At 35.9% G+C, this 22,709-nt stretch overlaps 1 protein-coding gene across 12 annotated transcripts in view; it reads left to right on the forward strand.

The window, feature by feature from the left end:
• Positions 1-22,709, forward strand: part of HERC1 (HECT and RLD domain containing E3 ubiquitin protein ligase family member 1) — a 102,965-nt gene that overhangs the window by 76,392 nt on the left and 3,864 nt on the right. For 8 of the 12 annotated variants that reach the window (XM_068695641.1, XM_068695649.1, XM_068695646.1 and 5 more), the window contains exons 49-74: positions 476-746; positions 944-1,157; positions 1,920-2,179; positions 2,749-2,876; positions 4,887-5,014; positions 6,245-6,436; positions 7,295-7,425; positions 8,306-8,505; positions 9,069-9,183; positions 9,707-9,853; positions 10,351-10,452; positions 12,926-13,099; positions 13,412-13,705; positions 14,466-14,531; positions 14,626-14,751; positions 15,396-15,534; positions 15,991-16,172; positions 16,847-17,002; positions 17,442-17,564; positions 18,162-18,264; positions 18,921-19,090; positions 19,978-20,116; positions 20,308-20,477; positions 20,866-21,035; positions 21,220-21,385; positions 22,633-22,709. In XM_068695641.1, the coding sequence (XP_068551742.1) occupies positions 476-746; positions 944-1,157; positions 1,920-2,179; positions 2,749-2,876; positions 4,887-5,014; positions 6,245-6,436; positions 7,295-7,425; positions 8,306-8,505; positions 9,069-9,183; positions 9,707-9,853; positions 10,351-10,452; positions 12,926-13,099; positions 13,412-13,705; positions 14,466-14,531; positions 14,626-14,751; positions 15,396-15,534; positions 15,991-16,172; positions 16,847-17,002; positions 17,442-17,564; positions 18,162-18,264; positions 18,921-19,090; positions 19,978-20,116; positions 20,308-20,477; positions 20,866-21,035; positions 21,220-21,385; positions 22,633-22,709 (4,143 nt within the window). The remainder of the gene's footprint in view (positions 1-475; positions 747-943; positions 1,158-1,919; positions 2,180-2,748; positions 2,877-4,886; positions 5,015-6,244; positions 6,437-7,294; positions 7,426-8,305; positions 8,506-9,068; positions 9,184-9,706; positions 9,854-10,350; positions 10,453-12,925; positions 13,100-13,411; positions 13,706-14,465; positions 14,532-14,625; positions 14,752-15,395; positions 15,535-15,990; positions 16,173-16,846; positions 17,003-17,441; positions 17,565-18,161; positions 18,265-18,920; positions 19,091-19,977; positions 20,117-20,307; positions 20,478-20,865; positions 21,036-21,219; positions 21,386-22,632) is intronic. The other 4 variants (XM_068695642.1, XM_068695652.1, XM_068695653.1 and 1 more) reach the window with 2 other exon arrangements.

Raw genomic sequence — 22,709 nt, forward strand, 5'->3', positions numbered from 1 at the left:
TCTGTGTTTGCCAGTTGGTTTTTGTTCAAGACAAGTATTAGAACATAAAGGTAAATGTTACAGGAAAGAAGAGGTATTGCAGGAGTTAATGGGATATGAGGATTTAAATATGGGTTTTGTACAAGACCGTGCAGCTGTGAAGAAGTCACAGACATCTGGCATATGCATATTGCCATAGCATAATTCTAAAAATGAATTATCCATGTAACTTTGTTTATGAGTGATTCCAGGTAAATACATGGCTTTTTGCTAGGGCAAGGCTGTAATAGTTTTTGTCTTCACTCTCAGCCTAAAGGAAAAGGAGTGGAGGGATCTGCAACTTCATTTATCTCTATTCTTCCCCCTGAACATTAGCAATATCCAGCTAATCAAACAGGAAGTGTTCACTAATGGTTTGGGAATAGTTTTGGCCAAATACAACTTTCTTTATGAATATCCTAGCAAAACCAAGAGCATTTGTTTTCATTTTTCACAGTGGTTCCAGTTGTAGTCTGGCAGCTGGTCTTGAATCCTTGGGATTAACAGATATCAGAACTTTGGTTCGTTTAATGTGCCTCGCTGCAGCAGGGAGAGCAGGACTCTCCACAAGTCCATCCACTGCGTCAAGTTCAACAGAGCGATCTAGAGGAATACACAGCAAAACAAGCAAGCCTATATCTTGTCTTGCCTACCTGAGTACAGCAGTAGGCTGTTTGGCATCAAACACTCCTAGTGCTGCTAAACTGCTGGTTCAGTTATGTACGCAGGTATGACTGTTATATTGTATATTTAAATTAATATATATTAAATATTTATATTAAACTGCTTATACATGAGATAAAGCAACCCATTATGTACATAATTTGTGATAGTTTATTAATTTATTATTATTATTAGTAGTAGTAGTAAATGTGATTATTTTGCTTGTTCTAGTTATTTATTTTATTTAATTGTTTATTTTTAGAATTTGATTTCTGCAGCAACCGGTGTAAACTTAACAACAGTTGATGATCCAATTCAACGAAAATTTTTGCCAAGCTTTTTAAGAGGAATTGCTGAAGAAAACAAACTTGTAACATCTCCGAATTTCGTGGTTACTCAGGCACTTGTAGCATTGTTGGCAGACAAAGGGGCCAAACTGAGGCCAAATTATGATAAAGCAGAAATTGAAAAGAAAGGTATGAGAAGACTTCTATTTATTCTAAACATTAATTACTGAATCTTCAATTAGTCATTTCTATTTAAGGAGGGTTGCTAGAATAATTATAAATAAATATGCTCTCAAAAATGTACAGAACATGTTTTCACTGAAGTAGTCTTATAGTTCAGTACACAAATTTTATTTAGAAATATGGTGTTTTATTGCATTCCTGTATCTTCCATTACTTGAAAAGAAATCTGAGTGTTTTTGTGTATTCAAAGTCATATAGGTATAGCATTCAGCCTCAGTTGTGCCACATGATAAAATCAAAGGGAAAAACAGTTGATTCCTGCCACCCAAGTACTTTTTTGTCTCAGAAAAGTTTGTTGCCTCTGCTGTGAGAAGTCAGGGAAACAAAAACAACTTTTGTGCCTCCACAGAAGACTTTTGTTGTATTCAGGGGAGGGAAGGACATAATGGTGACAGCAGCTTCTCTCTGTCAGAGGAGGCATTTTGCTGTTTAGACAGCACTTGTGCTTTGAATAACCATTTTCCGTATGGTGGGAATAAGACTGCTCATAATTCTCTTGTTTAGTTTTTGTGTAAATTTAAAGGAGGTTATTTTTCTCTTGGTATCAGAAGATATTTTTTTTTCTAATGGTTACTGTTAGTTGTAACATTCTTATAAAAAAGTTGTTGATCTTTTTATTTTTTTTCTGGAAATTATAGCTAATGCTGTGTTCGTTTGTGTACTTCTGTTTGGTACTCATCTAGGCATCATCTCATTGTTTTGTTTAAGCAGGTTTAATTGCCCATTTGTATGCCCATCCTTCCTATGATCCTTCTGCTGTAGGCCCTCTGGAGCTGGCTAATGCACTAGCAGCTTGCTGCCTTTCTTCAAGGTTATCTTCGCAACATAGGCAGTGGGCTGCTCAGCAGCTGGTGCGAACTCTTGCAGCTCATGATCGAGATAATCAAACTATTCCTCAGACCCTCGCTGATATGGGGGGAGACTTACGAAAATGTTCCTTCATAAAATTAGAGGCTCATCAGAACAGGGTAAGCATGATTTCTACCAAAATTGCATGAATTTTAATAGTCTACTTCTTCTGCAGAATACAGAAAAAATAAAATAGTTTTATTTTACAAATACACTGACTGAAATGATTTACCACAAAAAGTAATTTTTAGTGATAAACTATATTACTGCTTCAGGATACTTCTCATACAGAAAAATGCCTAGGTTCTTTGAAGCTTCTATTTAAGGAGACATGAAACTGTTCTCAGCGCATTAAGTTAGTATAATCACCATAAGTTTTTTTTTTAGACTAGATCATAATTTGAAGAAGTTTTTCTGTTGCAGTAGTTAACATCTACTCTTGTGCAATAGTGGCCTGTGGAGCAGTGGGTCTGAACAAATAGCAGCATTCTTATAAAATATGCTTAGTGACAGTACATCGTACTGCAAATGTAGAAAACTGTATTGGGTTTGGTGGTTCTAGTATATTTCAGTAATGTAGCTAATGCTGTGTCCTGGTGGTTAAAGTTGGCATTAGTATTAGTAAACAAATATACCTTAGCTTTAGGTTTAAACTCCAATTTTGCCATGATTGCTTTGACATTTGTAGGTCATGACATGTGTTTGGTGCAATAAAAAGGGACTTCTGGCAACTAGTGGAAATGATGGTACCATAAGAGTGTGGAATGTTACCAAGAAGCAGTATTCATTGCAACAAACGTGTGTGCTCAACAAATTGTAAGTTAATTATTTGTAATAATCGCATACTTAATATAAGTTGTAACTGTGCAAGATAATGAAAGGAGCCAATCACGCAATTTCTCCTGCATGGACGTTATTTCATCTTTTTTGTTCTTGGAACTGTTGCTGTGTTTATGGTAAGCAATGTAAATTAAGTGTCTTAAAACAGAAAACACAACTTAAATATCAAGCTGATAAGAGTCAGTATAAGGAGATCATGTTAAAACTGTTTAAAAATAGTCTTAATAATTTCATCTAATGATGAATGAGTAAAATAAAAACTGTAAGGGCCTGTCATACATGAGGAAAAAAATAGGTTAAATGTTCCTTCAGTGTGTATCAGTGAACAGGTAAAATGTATAACAAGATAATAATGAATGTAGTGGTTTCAGTGAAGTTTCAGAAAAGAATTTGTGACTTCTGGGCTTCAGGAATTTAGAGTAATACTCCTTCAGCAGAGTGTCTGGATAGTACATTTGTGTCATTTGGATGTGTCCAAAAAAGAAGAAAGATTACAATCTGGCTATTCCTTAGTACAATTTATGCAATTTTAAATCGGGGATGCTGCCTTAAAAGTAACAAACAGAATGACATGCAGCTTGACTTTGAAGATTGAAATGAGACCAGCTTCTTTCTTTACCAGATGTTTGATATCCAGGTGGCAGAAGAGTGTGTTTCCTGTAAAGTAGATCAAGAGTTCAGTACTTTCTTGGGCTTCATTTCTAACAATTCAACAATGGCTTTAAATGCAAACACTGCATAGTTCTATTTATATTCATTACTGTGGAGGATAAGTGTCAATCATTAAAGGTGGAGTTTTACTTTTGTTTTTTAGCCCCTAGAGATGATCATAAGAAAAGGCATTATCCCTTCTTTGTGATAGAATTATCTCCTCTTTGTGAGGATGCTCTTTTTTTTTTTTTTTTTTGAGTTTGGAGGAGTATTGTTTAAATGTTACTAGATGACTATTCTATGATACAATATTACTATTTGTTCTGTTACTTTTTTATGTTAATATATTCCATATGTTATGTTAATGTGTTAATGTTATTTATAGCAGTTAAAAAAAATCACATTGCCTGTTGTATTCACAAACGAACTGTCTCCTGCTTGAGCAAGAAGACACTAGCATACTCTTGCTGCATCACCAAAAGTACAGGGGTGATGCAGTATTTGGTCTGTAATAAGTATCCTGACTTAAAAACCTTCATTTTCTTGTAACTAAAATAAGTAAAACTTCACCTGTCCTGTATGTTGTTAGGGGAAATAAAACATAACAGAGGTTCTGTTACAGTTAGTGAAGCAAACTTTAAAGTAGAATTTTTGTTTTAACAGGAGGAAGAATTTAGGCTAGAACTGAGAGCAAGATGCACATCTTTTCTTTCTTTTGTTCAGCCTATTCTGTTTCATTTCATGACTTCCTGGAAAGCTTTGTCCTCACCAAAGATGTTAAATTTGAGATATGAGTAGGTGTCACCCAGTGCTACAGGGACAGGCAGGTTCTTTTAGGGATCCTGGGTAGAATGAGGACTGGCCACAGGGTTGTGGTTATTAGTAGAGCTTTATCATCACATAAAATTTATAGCAATCAGTGCATCTTACTGTTATCTAGAATCTTAATCAGTTAGCGTATCATTAAAAAGAATTTATAGCAATTGGCATAGCTTATCACAATAATTATATAATTAATTATTAACTACAATTATTATTATCAACAATCATTAATTATAATTAATAGTTATAATATTGTTATGACAAATTATATATTAATATTATAATAATTATAATAATTTAGATATATTTCTTAGAAATTAGGGTAGCTTTCTTTTAGAAATTAGCGTAGCTTTCGTATTATCTAGAATTTTTAGTCACCTAAACTCTTTAGTTACATAGACCCTCTGCAGATCAGGTCAAATTCTTAATAATCAGCATGCAATACAATAATCATAATCTACACTGCTTAAAGGAAATGCCCTTTTTCAATTACTTTATTTTATCCTGTTACAGAGAAGGCGATTCTGAAGAAAGTCTGGGGTCACCCAGTGACCTTAGTTTGTCTCTTGTCTGTTGGAGCATTAGTGGCAAGTATCTGGCTGGAGCTACGGAAAAGATGGTGAACATATGGCAAGTCAATGGTATGCTCTAACTACCAGTGAACACTTTACCATAAAATGTCTTTATAGGGAAGCTGCTATAGCGTTGAATCTTTGTTTACCAAACTATTTGTGTGTGCTTTCCAATTTAAATACCTGCCATCTTCCATAATATCTTCTCAACTTGTTCAGTTAGAGGAAGGCACTAACCACAAATTGATGCATGCTTAATAATTAATTCAGTAGAAAACTGAGCACTGGATATGAATTCTTGTTGTATGTGGTGTTTAGGTTTGAGGCTTGGTCACTCTTGGTGTTTTGTTTGAAAATTGGTATCTTCCCATAGTCCACAAGACTTAGTTTTCTACAAAAGGCACAGAGAATGCCAAAATTCGCTGAAACAGATGCAGGGATGGATTACAGTGGAAGAGATGGAAAACCTGCTGAGAGCACAATGACTAAGCCCCATTTATGTAGCTGAACAAAAGAGTCTCAGAGGAATAAGATTATAAATCAATACATTAGGAAGGTAACCACTAAAAGCCCAGCAAATGCAAATGCGACTGTCTAAGCAAAAACTGAACAGTGTTACCACTAGAAGAAATGGAAGTAGTCCGTGAATAACTTCAAGAATGTTCTGGTGTTAAAAAAATTGTGATATCAAGTAGTTTATAAGGAGGGATAATGAGTGAGGAAGAAACACTTTAAAATGTATTAGATACATTTTTAAGATTGTGTTGTGATAGGGAAGACTGAGCCTGATCCAGAAAGGTCCTTCCTAATTCCTTAGTTCGGTTTGCAAGTGTCTCTAAATGCATTCTCTTACATCCTTCCTGTAATTTTTGCTACATTTAACCAGTTCAGAATAATACCTGTAGAACTCCCATGAGAGGAAGGCTGTTAGTCACTTTGTTGCTTTTAATCTCTGAAGAAACATTATTCTGCAGTTCTGCACTTAGGAAAATCACTGCTGCCGCAGTCCATGTTAATAAGCAGTCCACAGGAAAAGTACAAATTGTATGAGTACTGAAGAATTTAGCTTCCTCCTTTAATGAAACTACTTAACTTGACTGAAAATTGAGATTTGTTAGCTAGATTTTGAGTCTGTGGAGATTAGTGGTCCACTGCTTCATGGTCCTGTAATTTATGTGAATTTGTAGCATGTTCTAGCTGCAAATAGGGTCTTTTGATATTTTCCCATGGGAAGTATTTCTGTTGCATTATTTTCTTTATGAAGATGAAGCAGTTCAAAAGATTTTTTTGGGTTCCTAGGAGGAAAAGGATTATTAGATCTTCAGCCTCACTGGGTATCTGCATTAGCTTGGCCAGAAGAAGGGCCAGCTGCAGCATGGAAAGGAGAATTGCTATTAATTGGTCGTATGGATGGGTCTCTTGGACTTATTGAAGTTGTGGATATTTCAACCATGCACCGGATAGAATTGGAACACTGCTACAGAAAGGATGGTAGGTGACTATTTTAATATTTAAACAGAGCTTAACATTAAAAATCCCCTCCACCCCCTTAAATATTTTAACAAGTATATAATCCCTATTTTTATTATTGTTCATTGGGATGCAACTTCTGATACTTTGCTCGCAAGCATCATTCACTTGTGTTCATGGGAGCAAGAAAGTGTGGAATCTGTCTGCACCTAGGTTCCTTTTACAGCAAAGACCAACAGTTTGTAGTGGCCTAGTCAAATCGTGACATTCCTTGTCGTCATAAAAAAAAAAAATCAATATAGATTCTCTGCAGTGTCTGCTCTCTCTGAAAAAGGCAGGTAGACAGTATCATCTGAATTCCATAATTACTGCTATTTTTCTTTTATAGTTCCAGTCGCAGGGGACATCAAATAGCACATTTTAGGTAGCGTTTTGTGGTTTTGCGTATTGTTTCTCTAAGAAATGTGATTTTTTTTTTTGGCAGAATCGAGTGAGTTGCTATCGAGGTGCTAACAAAGGCTGAAGTGGCTTTCAGTGGTTTTCTTAGAAGCATTCCAATTTCAGACACGTGTAGGATTTCGTCTACTTTTTTCTTTACCTTAGCATAGATCATTTTCACCATGTCAGGAATGTAAATCCAGTTATTGTAACAAAGAAGAGTGGAAAAAAAAATCTAACCGGGATCTCAACATCTGTGATTACAGGGGCACTTGCTTCTCTCTTTACTATACAAATTCAAGAAAATTCTCAGACAAAAAGTATGTCAGGTAACCTTGGTGGGAAGGGCAGGTTTTCATGCACTTAATATTTTAGGCAATTACACTTGCACACCTTTTGGCAGGAGTAATTAATTAAGTTTTGTGTTACCTGTTTACATAGTTTCCGTCACATGCCTTGCCTGGTTCAGTGAAGACAGACCATTTGCAGTTGGTTATTCAGATGGAAAGTTGCTGATAGGAACAAAGGAACCACTTGAAAAAGGAGAAATTGTTCTAGTTGACGCACACAAGGTAGAGTTACTCATTTTAAAAGTAATCTTTAATTTCTGCAGGTAACAATCTGTTTAAGTTGTTTTCTGTATTTGGAAATTATTTATAAAATCAAGCATATATTTAAATATCTATTTCTGACATACTAAATACAATACAGTTAAGAGGAAGAGTCTACCAAATTAAAAAAAAAAAAAAAAAGAATTACAGCCTTTTTTGCTATTGGAGATTGTGAAGTGTATGTGCATACAGCAATGGGTATGTGTTATGGGCATCTGGATTTAAAAAGACTTCATTTGTAAAAGCACTTAACAAATATTAAAAATATTAATTTTGGTCAGGCCACATATTTTTGTAAAGCTTGAGTTACTGTGCAAAGCAAAAGATATTTTTCTAAATATGCAGCTGTAAAGGTTTTGATCTTTTGCTTTGGTGTACATAATACGTCATGAATAATTTGACTAATGAGTTAATTAGCTTAATAAGAGAATTTCCCAAAGGAAAGTTTATTAAAAACCTCTTAAGTGCTTCCATGAATTTGTCTTAAATATTTGAAGTGTGGTAGTCACAGAAGTGAGCAAGCTGTGGCGATAGAACTATATTTGGCTTTTCCCCTATGGGCTCTTCTTTCCTACATTGGTTAGGCTCAGTATGTCATCAGTCCCATTGCCTAATAGGCTTATGAAGCCAATACCTTTAAGGTAATTCCTGCTGCAATTAAAAAATATAAAACGTGAGTGTTCTGAAAAGTATCATTCATGTTATTTTTACTTGTTATGATGTGAGAATAAAATGTTCTTTGTTATTAGTAATTAAACATTGCATTAGCTCTGGCAGTTAAATTTCCTCTGTTCTTACTGTGCTACTTCACACTAACATTCAATTTTTAAAAATCTAATAGGATATGATTGTTAGTATGAAGTGGGATCCAACTGGTAAGATTCTCCTGACATGTGCCAAAGAAGAAACAGTGAAACTCTGGGGATATATGGGAGGGTCTTGGAGACGTCTGCATTCACTGCCCCATCCAGCTCTTGTGAATGGCATTGCCTGGTGTGCTCTTCCAGGGAAAGGACCCAAGTTACAGCTTTTACTAGCTACGTATGTAATTTTTTTTGTTTGTTTTAGCTCTTTTGCAGTTGGGTGTTCTTTTATTAGTAGTAGTATCTTTCTTTTTTTTTTTTTTTTTAATTCTACTGGTCATTAATGTCTAGAACAAACACAAGTTCTGTGTTTTTTCATATAATGTTTACTCAGTAAGCCATTTTTAATAAGATCCATAAAGCACCCAAATTTAAATGGAAAGTGTGGGTCTGGTCATGTTTACTGTTTTCTCTGTGTCATAAGACCTGTGCATGGTGAACCTGTGCTTGAAATTTGTTGTTTTCCTGCAAATATATTTTTCTTTTTTTTTTTTTTTTTGAGATTATGGTGTTAGTAAAAATTGAAAAGCATTGGGATGAGGGTTGGGAGTTTAGGGAGTGGAATAGGAGGAATATATTTATCCATGGTTAACACTCCTTTTCACTTTAGATGATCTATGTGATCAATATAGTTTTATAGAAAGGTGGTGCCAACTGATTTTTTCAGGACGTTTTGGTAGTTAATACTTTATATTAATACCTTTACTTTTTTTTTTTCTGATTTAACCTGACTACCTTCAGAGGATGCCACAATGGTTTGGTGTGTGTCTGGACTGTTCCCCAGGACATAGTAACCACGTTGCAGTCCAGCTCAACATACTCAGAAGGGTGGTGGGACCAAGAAACCAGTGCCAAGGTAGAACAAGTAGTGTTTAAGAAATTCCCTTTGCTTGTTCTGAAACTGGGGAGGAGGGAAATGTGAACAAATTACTCAAACCTCAAATTTACTAAGAGAACGTGTTTGCTAAATATATAACATTTGTAGGTATTTTCAGAACAGGAAATGAAAAATCACAGGTTTAAGTGAATTTTATTTAGCTAAAGAGTGTATTTTGAACTGTTTAAATTTTTTTAAATTGTTAAATTTATACCAAAATTCACTAAGTATTTTAAATTTTTTCTAGGTAAAATTAAGTCACAATAAATTTAACCAATATAAAATTAAATTGTAATGCAGTCTTTAATGTTGATGTCATTTTGTACAGGGAGAAAAGATGATAACATGACAAAGATATTTACAATTTTGGACTTTATTATCCTGTGTAAATTACTACATCTCTACAAATTATCAGTGTTTATTACAGGATATAGAAGTTATATTATGCTATTCCTTTTTCTGTAACGAATTAATTGTTCCATAACTATGAAATAATTTGCAGGATGGATACAGAAAACCAGTAGAAGTCAAGTGTGTATTTCAGCTGAGAGGCCATATTACTCCTGTTCGGACTGTTGCATTCAGTCCAGATGGACTGGCATTAGTATCTGGTGGACTTGGAGGTCTCATGAATATTTGGTCTTTACGGGTAAGATTATCTTAGAGCTGGCATGAGTATTTTTTTAGTGTAAGTATCTCAAATGGTCAAGTAATCACTTTTTTTTTTGTTTTCCCCCAGTATGTTACAAATTAGAGGAAGTGTAGTGTAAAATAATGGTATGATGTTATACTTAGTAAAAGATAAATTGAAATTATACTTAACGTTCAAGTACTTTGTATTTTAGGGTTCTACTAATTCACTCTTTAGTCTTGGTCACGTTAGGCCTTGCAGAAGCAGCAACTCTTGTTACTACAAGAACTTGTCCAAGAATCATACAATGTTTAGTATTAAACACTTCTAAACCCTTTGTTATGTTATGTCCTTTGTATGATAAAATTGCTAGATGGATTTTTGCTTTCAGTATAGACATTTCATTTTTTAAGTTATTGAACAGCTTGGGAGTATATCATCCCTAAGTAATATACTTTGTATTTAAGTAGAAAAGTAGCTGTATACACACTGACAAAAAACACTTCTTTCCTTAGGATGGTTCAGTATTACAGAGTGTTGTAATAGGTTCTGGAGCTATTCAGACTGCAGTATGGATACCTGAAGTTGGAGTAGCTGCGTGTTCTAACAGATCAAAGGTGATACTGTGTGTTAAAGTAATCTTTTAAATTTTTGTATTATTTAGAATTATCTTATTGAAATAAAATCTTTTTTTTTTTTTTTTTTTTTAAAGAAGTATGCAGGCAGGACCAATCTCTGTTTATTGGCTTATGTTATCCAAACATATTTGTTTACAAAACTGTATGGTCTGTTCTGAAAGTAGTAGGACTCATTTAAAAAAAAAAAAATTATTAATGAGAATAGAACAAACAATTAGAATTTTTCAAAGTAGCACCCTTCCGCATCTACACACGGCTGCCAACGAGTTTTCGTACGCCTCCAGGAACGCCTGGACAAGAATGCTGTTTAGCTCCCTCGTTACGGCCTCTTGAAGCGCCTCTACCGATGCATGATGCTTCCCCTTGAGCATTGATTTTATTCTTGGGAATAGAAAAAAGTCTGGTGGGGCCAAGTCGGGGCTGTAGGGGGGCTGAGGCAGCGTTGCCACCTTGTGCTGGGCAAGATACTCCACTACGCGGAACGCTGTGTGGCTCAGCGCTTTGTCATGGTGCAGCCGACAAGTGTTGACAATGACTGGGCGGACACGAGCAATGCATTTTCGCAGTCTTGTGAGGACTTCCACATAAAAAAATGCATTAACTGTTTGTCTGGGTGGTACAAACTCTTAGTGGATAACTCTATGTCGATCAAAACAGCAAATGAGCATGGACTTTAGTTTGGATTTGCTCATTCGTTCTTTCTTGGGGCGTGGGGAAGCAGGGGTGTGCCATTCTGTGCTCTGCCACTTACTCTCCGGGTCGCGTTCACCCACGTCTCGTCACCGGTCACTACATTGTCCAAAAAGTCGGGCTCCTCATTCACATGATGAAGAAGATCCTGGCAGATTGCTTTCCGGTTGGCCTTTTGCTCCTCTGACAACACTCACGGCACAAACTTTGCGCACACTTTCCTCATGGCTAAGTTTTCTTTCACCATCTCAAAAACTTGGGTCTGAGGAATGCTCAAGTCATCAGCAATCATTCTGATACTCATCCTGTGATCACGGTTCAGTAAATTTTTCGCTTGTGACACATTTTCGTTGGTCTTGCTCGTCGAAGGGCATCCGGAGCAGTCGTCATCTTCCACTCTTTCCCTACCTTCTTGGAACAGCTTGTGCCACTCAAAAACACCCAATCTACCCATGGCAGCATCACTGTAGGCCTCCTTAATCATTTTGTGAGTCTCTTTGCCCATTTTACCAAGCTTTACACAAAATTTGATCACATATCGCTGCTTCAGTATACGCTCCATGATTCTCCATGACGAGGCGTTTTGACACACGTTCACAGTACAAGTGACCTGCTCTCTTCAACGGCCGACAGCCAACTGCCAATTTTTCCCAGCATTCCCAATATCCCCCTCCACCGATCCTGCGCGTGCAGACCGCCTCTCGTCTGCCCATTCGCCCAGGAAAAAGCCAGTCCTACTACTTTCAGAACAGACCATGGCTGTTTGGGTAACTGACAGTCTATCTAACCCTGTTATATTTGCAAGCTACATTGCTTTGACTTTCAACTATCACTTGACCCTAAAAAGATTTTTTTTTTTTTTTTGAAGTATCCCATGTTGAGTTTTGGGCAGTGGAGGTAGAGGAGGGAGGAAACCTTCTGAGCTGGGGGTTATAACGGTTGCTGCACACTGGTTATATCAACTTTTCTGTTTAAAACGGTGGCAGCTGTAAATGGGCCACAAAAATAGGATAAAGACACTTAATTTTTTGTTTATGCATCATGAAAAAATGTTTCATTTCCCAAAACAAATAAAACTCTGTAGGGATTTAATTTAGTCTCAACCAGCCTCAAGAATTTTTTTTTAAGGAGCAGCAGAATTTACTTCAATGTTTTCTGTGTCAAGAACTTCTGGTACCTGAACAGAAGCTTTATAAGTGGCAATATTTAGACACCTGCATGTGTCCTGCACTTCCTCAAGTAATTAAAAAAACAGAAAACAACAACAGAAACTCCCCACAGCTGATTATTCCAAAAGATGACATTTTTGTGAGCAAAGTTAAACATGGCACAAGTTATGGTTTCTGTTATTAGAGTCATGGTACATTTGATTCTAAATATTTGGGGATTTTTTGAAAGTCTTCTCTGAATTCGGCCCAGATGTTGAAGATCATATTGCAAGGCTAATTCTTAATTAAGGTTACGACAGCAGTCACTGAAGTGAACTCTGTTTATTAACATCTGTTGGCATTCTTCCTTGGAATGATAATCCTAATGTTGCCTCAAGAATGTGATGTTAACTTGTGAGGAAGAGGCATATTGATAGAGCTATTCCGGGGTGATTCCAGCAGATTATTCACCAGAAGACATAAAAAATACTGAAGTTTATGTATTTTCTGGCCCCTTTGGAAACTAAGATAATTGGTGTTAAATTAGTGGAGCTGAACAATGCTGTTCTATGATTTTAAAATTTCTAATGTGTCTTGTGGCTGCTGTTATACAGGATGTGTTGGTAGTGAACTGCACATCAGAGTGGATATCTTCCAATCATGTCCTTGCAACGTGTAGGACTGCACTGAAACAGCAAGGAGTTCTAGGATTAAATATGGCTCCTTGCATGCGAGCTTTCTTGGAACGTTTGCCAATAATGCTTCAGGAACAGTATGCATATGAAAAGGTAAGAAAAGTTAGTGAGAATACTTAAAATTCATGTCTGACTTAAGATCACTGTTTGAATCTCTGCTGGTTTCAGTGTTTCAAGACTGAAAACCCAAGACTTTTCTACATCCTTTTTGCTATTACCTTTCAGTGTTCTCAAAACTAGGAGGCTTTTAGTTTGAGAATATTTAAAATCCTAGAAAAAATTTAAGTGTGGAAGAAAGTATTTGTCTATAGCACTAGCTTTGAAGGACTCCTGTTTCTGAATTGATGATTATATACTCCTAACTTTGCATGTTTGATTTCTTTCTCCCATTCCCCTCACCTTTAGCCCCATGTTGTTTGTGGAGACCAGCTTGTTCATAGTCCTTATATGCAATGCTTGGCATCACTCGCTGTGGGCCTTCATCTAGATCAGCTGTTGTGCAATCCTCCAGTACCACCTCATCACCAGAACTGCCTCCCTGATCCTTCAGCCTGGAGTCCCACAGAATGGGCCTGGCTAGAGTGTTTCTCAACTACCATAAAAGCTGCTGAAGCCCTGGCCAAGGGAGCACAGTTCCCAGAATCTTTTACTGTTCCAGACCTTGAGCCTGTTCCAGAGGATGAACTTACTCTCCTAATGGTAAAATGTGCTATACTGCCTTAAGAACAAAGAATATTAGTGTTAAGCATATGGTATGATGCAGTTAACATCTCTGGACTGTAAATATTTATAACGTATATTTATATATACACATAAGCACCAGCAATAGGTTTATTTTTTAATTAACTATTACAGAGCATACTGTAAAGATTGTTCACTGTGTGTGTAGTCATGAATGCAAGTCAGTTGCATATTGAGGGGAAAAAAAACACCAGTAATTTTCTTATGTGATAAAAGCAAGAGATCTAAAGCTCAACTACAGTGATTTCAGAGTAACTTTCTGGTACATTCCTACACTGAATTATTTTGGCAGAAGTAACTGTCTTTATAACTTGTTACAATATGTCAACCAAAATAAGAATGTTAGATTAAGAAAATTTTATCAGCAAGATATCTTCAGACAGTATTTGCATTTAAAGCTTCAAAAAACCCTATTAAGTATCTGTAAAAGGGAAAAGATTGTTTCATCCCAATGTTTTATTTTATTTTATTTTATTTTTTGATTGCAAGCCATGGATAATTGTGCCATTGATAGATCAGCATAGTAAGGAAATAAGCTTGGTCTATAGACAAAATTCAAGTATTTTAGTCTGCATACAGTCATTTTTATTTTTGTATTTTTTAGAATGATTTGAATGAGCATATTGTTATTAGTCAAAAAATAAATATGCGTTACGTAACAGCTAAATAATGTGCATCTCTTGAACTGAATGTCGTAACTGTGCCTTTTGTTGCATAGGATAACAGTAAATGGATCAATGGTATGGACGAACAGATAATGTCTTGGGCAACATCAAGGCCAGAGGTTAGTAAAATTGAATTCTATTTATTTATGTTTCAACATGGTAAGCTTTTGAAAGTACTCTTTTTCTAAAGCATTCATTCATGCTTTGCAATAGGATTGGCACTTGGGAGGCAAATGTGATGTGTATCTGTGGGGAGCAGGAAGACACGGACAGTTAGCAGAAGCTGGTAGAAATGTCATGATACCAGTAGCAGCACCTTCATTCTCTCAGGCTCAGCAGGTGATCACTTAAACACGTTTTTATTTTTATTGATTTATAACATGTATTATTGTTTGTTTGTCAAAATCTCTATCTAAATGTCTTCAATTTGTTGTTTGAATTTACTGCGAACTACTCTCAAACATGTATTTTCACCAAAGAAGTCTTTAATTATTTGACAATTTCAAATTAAGCCATTGAAATCTGACAAAGCAAAATTGCTTGACAGGGGCATGACTTGAAAATATCCAAACAGCTCTAGCATAATTCATGTGCCCATTTTGTTTTCTGGGTTAAAATTAACATTAAGGATGGAAACGTCAAGATAAATCTCAAGTAGGGGCATATTGTGATTTCTTTCACTAGAAGATCTTCAAGGTCCCTTCCAACCCAAGCCATTCTATGATTTGATGGTTCTTTAAGAAGGTTTGCCAAAACTAGTAGCAAGAATCAATGAAATAATTTGTATTAAGATGTGATTAGATGCTAAAACTCCATTAAACATGGGATGAATTATGTTAATAGGGTTGTTGTGAAGGTATTTGTAGTGTGACAGAATCTGTGGTCTTGAGAAAAAAAAAAAAGATGGTACATTTTAACACAGGACTTACAACATTGCTGCATCTAAATCAAAAATAACACACCTGTGTATTCTTCTTGACTAGGTTGTTTGTGGTCAGAATTGTACTTTTGTCATTCAAGCTAATGGCACAGTTTTGGCTTGTGGAGAAGGGAGCTATGGACGACTGGGACAAGGAAATTCAGATGATCTTCATGTGTTAACAGTCATTTCAGCACTGCAGGGTAAGACTGGTTTGAAATTACTCGATTGATAGAGAACAAATAAGCATTTTGGCATTTAATATTATTTGTCTAGACACTTTTCACAGATTGACATATTGAAACATTGTAGTCATTAAATAAATAGAACAAATAAACTAGTCTTTTTATTTCTTCTCACGATTTAAGTAGTGACATCTTAAAATTCCTTAATTTTCAGAAGGCTTTGAGGAAAAGTGTTTGCCCAAGATAGCAACATTTCATTTCAAAACTAACAGCAGGTCAGAAGCATAGGTTGCACATGAGAAGTTGAAGAGTTCCTTCAAAATAAAAATAAAATAATTGATATAAGAAAAAACTATACATGGTTGCTTCCTTTCCCTGGCCTTAATGTGCTACCACTAGGGGCACTTGGTGGATGCATATGAAGAGTTCATTATAATTTACTGTAAGTGCTGTTTTCTCACTTTTCTTTAATAGGCTTTGTTGTAACACAGCTGGTAACCTCTTGTGGATCTGATGGACATTCCATGGCTTTAACAGAAAGTGGGGAAGTCTTTAGCTGGGGTGATGGAGATTATGGCAAACTGGGACATGGGAACAGCGACAGACAGCGCAGGCCTAGACAAATAGAGGCTCTGCAAGGAGAAGAAGTGGTGCAGGTACCACAGCATTTTTTATTCCTTCTTATGAACTGCAGATATTGTAGCTTAGTGCTAGGAATACTGGCTTGGGGTAACCAGTACAGATAGTGATAGAGATGTTCCAAAGCCATTGTCAGTCTTGCCAATTTGAATTCAGATACTGAATGAAAACAGGCAACTTCTAACTTCTCTCTAAGTATTATGAAGCAAGTTGATAATTCCCACTTGAATGTTATAATCACAAGACTCACTGGTGGTTAGTGATATTACTTGATACTCGTTATTTGAGAAGACTAAAAATTTGAAAGAGCCTGGAAGTAAGGGATGGTCCAAATGGCTGTCAAAACACAGGCACAACTTAGCATTTTCTCTCGGTCTTTGACCTTTAAAGTAAGTCACCAGTCCTCCTCCTCCTTACTAAGTGTGCTGTATAACAGTCCAAAAAAAGATACCTGGGTTTGTCTGAAAGCCTTTATTCACACAGGTATCCACCTGTCTTCCTCCTAACTTTACTGTGAGGGAAAACAAAAAGAGGTAGAATGTTGAGTCATTAATACTACAATATCTGTACTTTACATCTTTATAAAGTAAATATGTACTGTGTGTGAGAAGGGTATTACATATTTATATGTGTAATATTTTTCCCAAAAAATATAAATTACATGTATAAATTACAATTATTTTATTTCTAGATGTCATGTGGCTTCAAACACTCAGCTGTAGTGACAGCAGATGGCAAACTTTTTACATTTGGAAATGGTGATTATGGTCGATTAGGGCTTGGAAATACTTCCAATAAGAAACTTCCAGAAAGAGTGACAGCGCTGGAGGGTTACCAGATTGGACAGGCATGGTTTATTTCAAATTGTCATCATATCTTTGTTTAAAGCTAATATTTTCAGTATATTTTAGTGTTCTGTTTTTTAATTTTGGCTGTTATTTTGATTGTAATAGCAGATTTTGAGTATGTGTATTGTTTTCAGATTTCTTTCCTGGCTTTTGATCCTCTTTCTGCAAAACTGCAACCTCTACCCCACTTTTTTTTAAAACATTGCAAAGTTTCAATATGTAGGCATTAAGTATGAATTAATGAGCTAGAAAAAATAACACAACTAATGTGGTCCTAAATGTCTTCAAAACACTATATGAAGCAATAAAAGTTTCAGCGCCTTTAAAGGGATAGTTATTTTCTAAAATGTGTTTTTTCTTTTCTAGAAGGTATTTGGGTTGTACAAGTTTGTAGTAAGTTGGCAAAAACTATAGTAATAACATATTTCTTTGAACCAGGTGGCTTGTGGACTCAATCATACTGTAGCTGTGTCAACTGATGGCTCAATGGTTTGGGCTTTTGGAGATGGAGATTATGGTAAACTTGGTTTGGGAAATTCCACTGCAAAATCATCACCACAGGTTAGAATTGACAAGGGAAATTACTCTTTCAATAAGTTTTCAGTGTTGCTTAATGTATTGCACAGAGTTCAGAGTGTGTAGTTCTCAGAATTTAACTTAGTATTTCCAGAGGCTATACTACTCTAATAAAATCTAGCATAAATAATTCTGTTCATATGTTATACTAAGCATGACACTCTAAAGCATCTCATGTAAACCAGTCTCACCTTATGTCAGAGATAATACAAATAGTGACAGTCATAGGATTAGCTTAAAGCAGAGAGGTTCCTTATTTTGGAATTTGTGGGGAAGGTTGTTTCCACACTGATGGGCTTCCTCTGATGCCACCCCCACCAATCACCAATAAATTAAAGGCATTTTGAATCATTGCACATAGAATAAGATGTTAGTTCTGTTAAAGAAAAAGAGAAAACTGTGTGCCAGTTTCTTGTATTCATGTACAGGCATTAGTTAGAGTAATGCTGTATTGTATACGTTGCATTGTGGGAATTATAAATTTTATCTTTGGAAGCAGAAGTTACATATTTAATTCATATTTGCTTTCTGTTTGTACCCTCATAACATCATAGCTTTTTGTCCTATCATTTACCCCCTTAGAAAGTGGATATTCTTTGTGGAATTGGAATAAAAAAAGTTGCCTGTGGAACCCAGTTTTCTGTTGCATTGACAAAAGATGGTCACGTATACACTTTTGGACAAGGTAGGGCAATCTAGTATTTAGATCTTTCCATCTACATGTTTCTGTGTGTTGAAAGTGAAAATGAAGAATACTAAGATGCATTTATAAGAGTGACCTAATGTGGATTTTGGAAGTACAGCAATGCAGTATTAACATAGGCCTAAAATACAGATTTGTGGCTGTATCTAGTTTGATCTCACAAAAACGGGCTTTCAAAATACTATAATTTAGCTTTTGAAGAGTGTTTTCCTTAATCTTCATCAAATTTCACCCATCCAAATGCATTGGGTTACTTGAATGTTCACTTTGCCGAATAAATCGTATACCTACACAAATCGTTCAAAATTCTGGACAGGCAAGTTGCCAGCTACACTGAAATAAACATATTTGCTCTTAAGTCAGTTAACTCCTGTGTGTTGGAAATTTATACGCTTAGATGTAGAAGCCTTGTTTTAATAGATTGTAGTTTTGTTTCAGATTTGAAGTGAAAATAACAATTTTGACAATATTAATGAGTACATGTAAGATTTTGTAGGAAATGTACACTACGTTTCTCTATTTAGTCCCAGCTCTAAGAGTACCAAAGAGTTGCTTTTTGTCCCTCCCTGACTTTGCCTGCAGGTAAAATTCACTTTTTGATGGTCTTTACATATGTGGATATTTCCTTGCAATTTCAGATCGCCTTATAGGTTTGCCAGAAGGACGAGCTCGAAATCACAACAGACCCCAGCAAGTTCCAGTACTGTCAGGAGTCTTTATTGAAGACATAGCTGTAGGAGCAGAGCATACACTTGCTTTATCTTCTACAGGGGATGTATATGCATGGGGTAGCAACTCTGAAGGACAGGTATATACTATTTCCTGTTTATTTCTAACCTTTATAAGGCTAATTATACTTTATAGATGTCGTTGTAACGTATACCTTTTGGTGGAAAATCAAACTCTCCCCTGTCCCTCAGATGGCTGCTGTAAGAGAAGGGCAAAGTTGCTGCTCTGATACTTCAGGATTGAGTATTTGAGAATCCTTGTTGAGCGAGTTGTTTAGAATAGTTTCTGAAAGAAATCTGTCTATTTTTAAAATGATGCTTACGTTGTATTTTTGAAAGAGAAATGCTTATTAGTGAAAAAAAAAAAAAAAAAAAAGAGAGAGAGGAACTTGGTTCTGAAAGCCTATTTTATGTTTTTCCTTGCAGTTTAAAAAGCTTGGTTTATACGGTGTAGGAATAATTTTTTATACTCTTATGATACAAAGTTACTGCTTTTAGAAAATGAAATTCAAAGCCATAGGTAAGAAGTCAGAATAGGTTCAGTAGACATTCTCTTTACACAGATTGTGTTTTCATAAACTATTGTAGGAGCTTCTACGATACAGCAAAAGTGGTATTTAAATGGCACAGAACAGGCATGAGCTGTGTTGACTATGCATGAGAGGTTGTGCATAGATGAATTTCTCAGTGTACAAAAGATCTTGCAAAAAATCTGTAGCTGTTTTAAGGTTACTTTGCCACCTAAATTTGCTTCTTCCATTAAGTGTGGACGTAACATTTTATCCAAAATAAAAGATAAACGATAGCATAATAAAAGATTAAAAGCTAAATATTTTAACCCAGTATATGTTGTTAATAAGTATCACTCTTTACTGCTTGCTCTGAATCTTTGCTGAGAGTGTTTTAGAAGTATTTCCATAGTTGTTGATTCTTCTTTGTGCCTTTTCCATCTGTTACAAATTGTCAGCTTGGACTTGGCCATACCAACCATGTCAGAGAACCAACCCTAATAACAGTCCTGCAAGGAAAAAATATTCGACAGATTTCAGCAGGACGTTGCCACAGTGCTGCCTGGACAGCACCACCTGTTCCACCAAGAGCTCCAGGTAAAAAACAGATAGTTTGTATGGTCATTTGATTTAGTCTTTTTGTTTCCCAAGGGATGAATGCAACTGGAGCCTTGGAACATTTGGACAAATTTGTTTTGTTTTACATCTATTCAGTTTTCAAATTGTCTTAGTCTCTGAATTTTGCTACCCTTTATGATAAAATAATGCACTTTCTTTTACTGTGGTAGGTGTTTCAGTGCCTTTACAGCTTGGTTTACCTGATGCCATTCCACCGCAGTATGGGGCACTGAAAGAAGTGAGCATTCATACAGTAAGAGCAAGGCTCAGACTGCTGTACCATTTTTCTGACCTCATGTACTCTTCGTGGAGATTACTTAACCTCAGTCCCAATAACCAGGTAAAATTCCATTTGAAAAATACAGCTTAGCTGTGTTGTGTTGTGCCATGTCACTAGGAAGTTTTTCACCAGATTAAGACAGACCTTATTGGTAGGTTCTGTAGGGTTTGTTTTTATTTATTTATTTATTTATTTTATAAACAAAATATACGGATCTGGATTAAGCCAGACATTTTCAAATACCATTATATATTTTCATTTATGCTAATACTGACATGTCATTGTTTTAGTTTCCAAAAGCTTAGTAGCCTCAAAGCTATAAACACGAAGTACTAACCTGTTTCTTGAAATATTGAAGTGCTAGTGATTAATTATGAAAGTTTTTATTCTTTAAAGAATTGAATTAATGACCTTTATTAATGTTTATTCTCATACTGCTTTATTGCAGAACAGTACATCTCATTACAATGCTGGAACGTGGGGAATAGTTCAAGGACAGCTAAGACCCTTGCTAGCACCACGAGTGTACACACTCCCCATGGTACGCTCTATAGGAAAAACTATGGTTCAGGGAAAAAACTATGGGCCTCTGATTACTGTAAAAAGAATATCAACCAGGTCAGTATTCTTTTCATAGGGAATGTATTTGATAACAAATACTGATACTCATACATTTTCCATAACTTCTGGTATACCATGCTCTCTCTATACAGCTTTATTATGACCAAGTGACTTCACTAGCCTTTACATTTTTATGAGTTACATTGTATGGCTGTGTTTTTTTTATTCTCTTTTTCAAAAGAGGTCGGAAATGCAAGCCCATTTTTGTACAGATAGCAAGACAAGTGGTAAAGCTGAATGCATCAGACCTTCGCCTACCTTCCCGTGCCTGGAAAGTGAAACTGGTTGGAGAAGGAGCCGATGATGCAGGGGGAGTGTTTGATGACACTATTACAGAAATGTGTCAGGTATGAAAAGCCAATTACTTCAAAATGCCTGTTAGAGTTTTTGTTATATCTGGTGTTTGTTTGTATTTGTCAGATTTCCTTATGCAGCACGCTAAGTTCTTATTCTTCAGTCCTGAGCCATAGTACTAGAATTGTCTACTTACAGATGTCTCTGAGGAAAAATAAACCTTCTTCAAATTGTGGCAATGAGATGCAAAAAAGCCACACTGTAACTTAGTGTTAAAATAGGCCACCTTGAAGTTCCACAATAGCTGCTACACGTTATGGGAGCATTTTGCAAACCCCCATTCTGTCCAGCCAATATTTTCTATAAGATTGTATGCTACAATACAGTTACACCTCTGTCAGGGGTTTGTAACATATGTGAAAATCTGTTACCTCTTGGGCTTAGTGCTGGAAAGGAGTTCAGTGGCAGAAAGTAAGTATTTTTACTATGACTGTAGCCAGAATATTGTTGCTATACAGTTTCATCTGGAAACTGAGGTCTATGGGCTAGACTAAGATCTGGTTGCTTTTAAGGCACAACTATGATTGTAGCCAGGAGAAGGATTGAAAACTATACTGGCTGGAGAACTGTGGTTGTTCCTTGACTCTTCCAGGAGTCTTATATCCCAAAGAACAAGAATTAATGCTATCAAAAGAGGATAATTAATACACCAGCGTAGTCTGGGACAGGGGAACAGCCATAGATAGTGCTGGAGGTGGAATTGGAGTTACAGTTAGGATATAGGATGGAAGAAACTAAAGAACTCTGTTTATTAATGATATTTCTAATACCTGTTAGACCAGAGAGGGTTGATTCAGATAAGGACTTGAGGCCTAACTTACAGATTCTTTCCTAGGCAGTTTACATTAACAGTGAGGTGTAATGAGGGCTCAGAACATAATTCATAGAAAAATTTGATACACTGGTATTTCATGCAAAAAGCTGCACTTGGTAGGGTGTATAGCTTAGAGCTTTTGATCATTTCTAGAACAGGTACCCGGGAATATTTCACAGAGTAGTCACAGCAAAACAATGGTTATAGTCTGACATACAGGCAGGCCTTCAAATAAACATGATTTTTTAAGGAAAACCAGCCCTGCCATTGTTGCTTTCTCTTAAGTATTGCAAAAGATTTTTTAAGAAGTAATAATCACTGTCATAGACTATTCTGTCTTGTAATGCTGTAATGTAAAAACATTTCTGTAATAGGTTTCTTGTACCTGTGTCTAAGAATGCTTTTCTTTGGTTGTTGATTTTTAAGGAACTGGAAACTGGAGTAGTAGACCTACTTATTCCTTCTCCAAATGCTACTGCTGAAGTAGGCTACAATAGGGATAG

The sequence above is a fragment of the Anas acuta genome, chromosome 12, assembly GCF_963932015.1.
Source record: "Anas acuta chromosome 12, bAnaAcu1.1, whole genome shotgun sequence".
NCBI lineage: Eukaryota > Metazoa > Chordata > Aves > Anseriformes > Anatidae > Anas > Anas acuta.